This window comes from Triticum aestivum, chromosome 2B, assembly GCF_018294505.1.
Source record: "Triticum aestivum cultivar Chinese Spring chromosome 2B, IWGSC CS RefSeq v2.1, whole genome shotgun sequence".
In the NCBI taxonomy this organism is placed as follows: domain Eukaryota; kingdom Viridiplantae; phylum Streptophyta; class Magnoliopsida; order Poales; family Poaceae; genus Triticum; species Triticum aestivum.
The window spans coordinates 64,433,795-64,440,578 of NC_057798.1; the positions used below are offsets into that span (position 1 = coordinate 64,433,795).

The window sequence follows — 6,784 nt, forward strand, 5'->3', positions numbered from 1 at the left end:
TTACCGTAGCAGACTAAAAAACCTAGCATCAACAGTGAGTACTGGGCGTTAACCCGTGTTTCTCTATTAACAAGATGAAACTTAGGTTGTTTGTAGAATCTTAGTATTGTGATCCCTCGACAACACCCCTCATCTACGAGTGCCTCTCGTGGTGATGATCATTTGTTTGCTGCTAGGTCGTGTCTTCTCTTGGGCGCCGATTTCTTCTCTTCTTCTTTAATTTTGATCCTTGTATGGTTTTCGGCCTGGTTCTTTTTATAAACGAGGTCAATTTGTTAAGGTTTTCGATCCGGTTTTCCTTATAAACTGGACCACACTGCTGGCATAATGGCCACTTTGAGTAATATATTCAGGTGGAGGGACTCCTCCCCCGATGATTCTCAAAAAAAATAAAGATGAAACTTGGGGTCACAACTCACAAGTCCCTTAATTTGAAAAAATATGCTGCATGTAGATGTAGGGTATTGCACCCTGATGCAGAGGCTGGGCTCATCCTCCTTTTTGAAAAAAAATGTAGATGTAGGATATTTCAAGTTTTATATGAACCGTAGAGAAATAGTTAGTACACTATAGCCAGTAGCCTTTTCTTCAACTATCACAACTGAGTTGAGCAATCAGATAAATCTATTTAGGTTCCGGATGGTCATGGCTCATGAGTCAACACCATTACAGGAAATAAGTTGCAGAAGGAGCAGGCTCAAGAGAAGGACGTTTGTAGTTCTATTCCTAACAAATCCTCCATGCTACCGACACTCCTTATAACACAAGACTACCTTTATGTAGCATAATTAACTACTCAAAAGATCCCAAAACTGTGATCTCCTACAGAAGAAAATCATTTGATGCATTATTTTCTCCCACATGGAAAACAGAGGAACATCACATCACAGGCTCACAGCTGATGAAGTTGAACAGCGTACTACTAAACGACGGATCCACGGTTCACTGGAGCAGGTCCAATGCACCTAACTAAGACTGCATAGAAGTAATCCACATGAAGGGAGCAAAGCTGTATATAAGTAAGTTCATACAGTACAAAGACGAGGAAATATCGGGGAACAAAAGCAGCTGCAACACGGATTCTTGGGACAACCACCGAGTACTGAGCCACAGTTGACAGGGATAAGGGAAATCATTCAGCAATGAGAGAAACACGTCACAGTTATCATAATTTTATTTTCGCTCATAACAGTCTCAGTCTCAGAAGCTAGTGTGTTCAGAAATATAGGTTAATTTGCAAGAGATGAATAGTTATTGACTCTGTGTTCAAGAACTGACAATAGTCTCCTGAAGCAAGCAACATGCGTTGGTTATTCAGAATCAGAACAGACCACCGAGTAGAATTCTCATGTCAATTGCTGTTCAAGCACAATTAATCACTACTTCCATCTTATGTTGTGCAATTGTGTCATAAGATTTAATTATTCAGATTCAGGCCAGACCACCGGGTAGTCTCCTGAAAAAAAATTCCATTAACCAAGTTTTTCTTCCGAGAATACAACCAAGTCTAATAAACGGAAATGGAGGCTCTGAAGACTGATAAGATGGCCTCCATGAATGGCCCAGTATCTAGACGGTGTCGGTCCGAGAACCGCACCCGCCATGAGGGTGACAGCTGGTGCTCCCCCCTGACCAGATGAAGCTTCATTTGTGCTATTCCGGCGTGCGCGGGCAGCAGACGACGAACAGGGAAGCAATGTTGTCCATGGTTCAGGTTCAGAAGGTATCCTGTCCAATCCACTTTACATGAAATGAAGCATTTTGATCTGATCCAAGATGTTGATTTTTGCGATAGCATCACGAAGTTTTTGCAGGGAGATAACCCAGTTTGGTGCTCTCTTTTAGCCCCGACTGATAAAAGGATTTTCTTACTTGCTGCTTGATCTGGAAGTTAAGCCCTATATAGCATCTAAATACAAAAGCTCAGCCTAGCAAAATATAAAAGAAAAATTAATATTGGAGAAGTGGGGTATCGATCCCCATACCTCTCGCATGCTAAGCGAGCGCTCTACCATCTTTCAAAACCGAAATATTTATATATTCAAACAGCAACACAACGTTCAGTGTCCAACATCAGATGCACTACCTCCGTCCGGAATTAGTTATCACTGAAATTGATATATGCAGATGTATTTCAGTGCTAGATCCATTTGATCGACAAGTAATTCCAGACGGAGGAAGTATTTTTCAGGCCACAGAAAAAAAAACATGGATGGAAGCCTAACATCAATTCAAGATGCCAATGTCTTATCAGCACTAACAAGTTAGCTTTCTCTGGGAATATACTAGGCTAGTGAATAGCTTCCTTTCACAATCGCTATACCCTTAAATACACTCCTTATAACACAGGCGTACCTTCAACTGCTCATAATAAAATCATTTGATGCATTGTTTTCTCCCATTGGGAAAAAAAGAGGAACATCACAGCTGATGAACTTCAACGGCGTACTACTAAACGACGGATCCATGGTTCACCGGGGCAAGTCCAGTGCACCAGACTAAGACTGTATAGAAGTAATCTACATGAAGGGAGCAAAACTGTATACAAGTAACTTCACATACAAAGACTAGAAAATATCGGGGACAAAAGAAGCTGCAGCACAGATTATCTGGGACAACCACCAATATTGGGCCGCAATTGACAGGGATAAGAGAAATCGTTCGGCAACGGTCAAAAGCTGGGTTGGTGATAGATAAATAGTTATCGAGTCTATGTTACTGGACTGACAGTAGTCTCCTGAAGCAAGTAACTTGTGCTGATTATTCAGATTCAGGCCATACCACACAGTAGAGTCCTCGTGTAGCCATGTCGATTGCTCATCGTCTGGTTAAACTATGACACGAGGTAGCAGAAATCTGTTCAAGCGTTTTAACACTTGGATGAAAGTAACCTTCAAATTCGAATAAAGATTTTCTTCATCCTATTATTTTGTTTCTTGGACTCAACATATAAATACATGCCCGTGTGCTTGGATTAATAGAAGAAGAACACCGAATAAATTAAAATAGTGGCAATATTGATAATGGCCTCCATGAATGGCGCGGTATCTATATGGTGTCCGGTCCGAGAACCGCACCCGCTATGTGGGTGGCCGCCGGTGCTCCCCTCCGGACCAGATGAAGCTTCATTTTGTGCTATTCCGGTGTGCACGGGCGGCAGATTAAGAGCAGTGTAGCAATGCTGTCAATGGTTCAGGTTCAGCGAGTATCCAGTCCGTCCACTGTACATCTCGCTTAAAACCAACAGGAAGCATGTGATCCAGGATGTTGATCTTTGCGATAGCCTCACGAGGTTTTGCAGGGAGACAGCCCAGTTTGGAGCTCTTTTTTACCTGATTGATTGATAGAAATAGAGGATAGTTGCTACTTGCATCTAGTATAAGAGAAAAAAAAGGTTCAGCCTAGCAAAACAGAAAAGAAAAATAGTTTTGGAGAAGTGGGGTATCGATCCCCATACCTCTCGCATGCTAAGCGAGCGCTCTACCATCTGAGCTACATCCCCTTGTGTTGCTCTCTCTTTAACATACATATATATGTATGAATTACGAACACAAAGTTCAGAGACCTCACGGCAGATCTATTTCTTCAGGACACGGAAAGGAAAATTCTTCTTCTGCTTCCCGTCATCCCTCGGATACGCTGTACTGTTCCTGCTGATACGTTGAGTCGAGTTTCTGAAACTGAATCCTGTTTGGCTCATCCGATAAGGAACGAAAGCAAACCATGTATGATCGCCAATCTCTTCTCTTGGCATCAACCGAAGATGCCAATGTCTGTCCATCAGCATGAACAAGTTAGCTTTCTGTAAAAATAAATTTCCTTTCCGTAACACGAGTATACTGTACAGAAGAAGTAAAACAAGTCGCTACCAAACGGGATGGAAAGCGTGCATTGATTGCAGGCACAGTGTCGCCACCAGTACCGCGTCCGTACTCGATCGGCACTGCTGTATGATGGCCAAGTACCCCAACGACTGACAAGGAAGGAGGTCGACGGACAAAATTGAATCGCGTCGTTTGCCCTTGAGTGCACGGCGGGAGACGGCGACTAGACTGGCCTATACCTCGCATCACTGTCTCATACAGCACTATTTGAATTGGATTAGTTGCGTTGCGATTAAACATACATTCATCACAGCTAAATCCGACAGATTAACTCGTTTTCAGCCATGCATGCAGAGCATTGCCAGTGGACAGCAGAGTAAAAAATGGGATGTGCAGCGCCCTGCTCTGAGCCCGGCGTGCCGGCCACGCGTACGTGTCAGTCGAGATTTGGCCGGAATCACATCCACCATCCCAGACCAAAGTCCAACTTGGATGGAATCATTTCCAGTTTCCCACCCAGAAACCCAAGCGGCACCCGATCACACTCGCTCACACTGACACTAGCTCACCAAACACTCATCACTAGCTAAGCTGCCTGCTGCCGCTCATGGCGTCGCCGAAGAAGGCGAGGAAGCCGCGGGCGAGGCGCCCCCTGCTGCTCCGTCGGGCCATGCTGCACGCCTCCATCTGCTTCCTCGTCGGCCTCCTCGCCGGCCTCGCCCCGGCCGCCCGCTGGACGGCCTCCGCCTCCGCCCACGTCTCCCGCGCGCTCCACGCCGTCGACGGCGCCTTCGACCGCGCCGTGCTCCTGCTCCGGCAGCAGCAGCGGCAGCTGCGGGACGGGCGCGTCCACGTCGCCGTCCTCCCCTCGCCGGCGCCGGGGCCGCCGGCGCTGGAGCCGCTGCGGCAGCCGCAGCTGCTGCTGGTGGTGACCGCCACCGAGCGGTCCGACCCGGAGCGGCGGGCCGCGGGGCTCACGCGCGCCGCGCACGCGCTCAGGCTCGTGCCCCCGCCGGTGCTGTGGCTGGTGGTGGAGCGGGCAACGGAGGCCCTGCCCACGTCGGGGTTGCTGCGCGGCGCCGGGGTGGCGTACCGGCACCTGACCTACCCGGAGAACTTCACGACCGACGGCGTCGGCGTGGAGAAGGAGCGGCACCACCAGCGGAACCTGGCGCTGGAGCACGTGGAGGAGCACCGGCTGGGCGGTGTCGTGCTCTTCGCCGGCCTCGGCGACGTCTACGACCTCCGCTTCTTCGACCAGCTCAGGCAGATCAGGTGAGTGCGCGCGCGCGTCGTGCCTCCTAAACTTTTAGCTACTTCGTTCTAGCCATCGGATCATGCATCGTGCATGCACTTTTTCACCGCCATCACAACCGCATTTTAGCATAGTGAGTTACCAGCTGGATGCATGATCTTGATTCTTGAACATTGTTAGCATAGTGAGTGTTTGGCCGGTGTCGGTGGAGTTTGAGGACACGTACTACAATAGTTGATGGTTGACAAGCAGTTAATAAGCATGCGACTGGAAGTAGGCCATGGTGACCATGGTGACCAATGATAGTACGACGCAGCTTTGAATCGACCAGGAATAGCTAGATGGCATGGCATGATGGATGCTACAGCACACAGCAGCACCAGCAGCAGTGTACCATGTGTGTCGCGCGAACGCGTCCATGCATGGCATGTAAGGACCATGCTCTGCTCTCGATGCTCTGCCTCCTCTGCTTCAGCGCCCGCCCAAGTGTCGGCACCGCCGTCCAGTCCGGGAAACATGGATGGATGAATGATTGGCCACCTTTAATCAATCTGAACCATTTCTGTGCACTCATTCATTAGCCGTCGCTTTTTGGTACGTGCCACTGACACGTGCACTGTGCATGTCTATGGTGCAGGACGTTCGGCGCGTGGCCGGTGGCGACCGTGTCGGAGCGCGAGCGGAAGGCGACGGTGGAAGGCCCGGTGTGCGGCGGCTCGCCGTGGGCAGTCACCGGCTGGTTCTCCACGGCCGACGCCGCGGGTGCGCCGACGGTGAGGGCGAGACCGCCGGCCGGCACGGTGGACGTGGCGCGCTTCGCGTTCGGCAGCGCCCTGCTCTGGCACCCGAGCCGCTGGGACAGCTTCCCCGTCTCCGAGCCCGACGCCTCACAGGTACAGTGCTCAATTACCTAACTGGCTTCAATATTTTAGTCCGCGGTTCCGCACACGGCGACGGCGGCCTTGTCGTCAAAGCGGCCGCGAAAGCGTGCGGCTTTTCGTCCGTGAAATTTGCCCCGTCAATTTTGTTGCTGTGCGCCGGCAAGACGAACGGCCGGGGCAGGACATAAACCAAAGCCGTGATTCATGCGCGGCGGGCACCGCCACACTAGCTTCCATTTGTCTCGATCTTCACTTCACTAGAGCGCAAAATATTGATTAGTCAGCAGTATCATAGGCTCATGGCCCTGTCTTGGCTAACCCTATATTTGTTTTGTTTTCAGGATTCCGTGAAGTTTGTGCAGCGGTTGGCCGCGGAGGATTACAACAAGTCGAGGGGGATGCCCAACCGGGACTGCTCGGAGGTCATGGTGTGGCGCGGAGATCAGTTCCTAGCAACCTAGTTTCAGTCAGTAACCGGTTGAGTGACTTGTGGTATCACGGAACAACAAATTTAGAAATACAACAGACTTAAACGGTCTCAGATAAGAAAGTACACCTACTTTGCGTTTTTTTTTCTTTTTGCAGGAGAAATACTTGTATTACTCAAATTACCAATTCATTACAGTCATCTCGCACTATCTTCAAAACTTCTAAGAGGACCAGAACCAAGCCGAGTCATTGTCCTGCCATTAACTCTACCTAAACTAGCTAAATTATCTCTAGCCTTATGCTAGGAACAAAAAAACGTGAGTAATGCAAGTATGTGTAAAACTCAGGAGATATGTAATCTCATTCACCAGCGAAGCATAGACCGAACGATTGCC

At 49.0% G+C, this 6,784-nt stretch overlaps 1 protein-coding gene and 1 non-coding gene across 2 annotated transcripts; one reads left to right on the top strand and one right to left on the bottom strand.

The window, feature by feature from the left end:
- Positions 1-3,429: 3,429 nt before the first annotated feature.
- Positions 3,430-3,502, bottom strand: TRNAA-AGC (transfer RNA alanine (anticodon AGC)). Its single transcript has one exon. It is a non-coding gene; the product is annotated as a tRNA-Ala (tRNA).
- A 679-nt stretch (positions 3,503-4,181) lies between these two features.
- On the top strand, positions 4,182-6,611 carry LOC123043503 (probable beta-1,4-xylosyltransferase IRX9). Its single transcript, XM_044465972.1, has 3 exons — positions 4,182-5,099; positions 5,717-5,972; positions 6,302-6,611. The coding sequence occupies exons 1-3, from the start codon at positions 4,432-4,434 to the stop codon at positions 6,419-6,421; spliced, it is 1,044 nt and encodes a 347-aa protein (XP_044321907.1). The 5' UTR covers positions 4,182-4,431; the 3' UTR covers positions 6,422-6,611.
- Positions 6,612-6,784: the final 173 nt, after the last annotated feature.

Bases quoted from the DNA above. Each gene is read 5' to 3' on its own strand.
- LOC123043503 (XM_044465972.1), top strand. From the start codon at position 4,432: ATGGCGTCGCCGAAGAAGGCGAGGAAGCCGCGGGCGAGGCGCCCCCTG. The intron at 5,100-5,716 runs GTGAGTGCGCGC...TCTATGGTGCAG, and splicing joins GACCAGCTCAGGCAGATCAG to GACGTTCGGCGCGTGGCCGG. The intron at 5,973-6,301 runs GTACAGTGCTCA...TTTTGTTTTCAG, and splicing joins CCGAGCCCGACGCCTCACAG to GATTCCGTGAAGTTTGTGCA.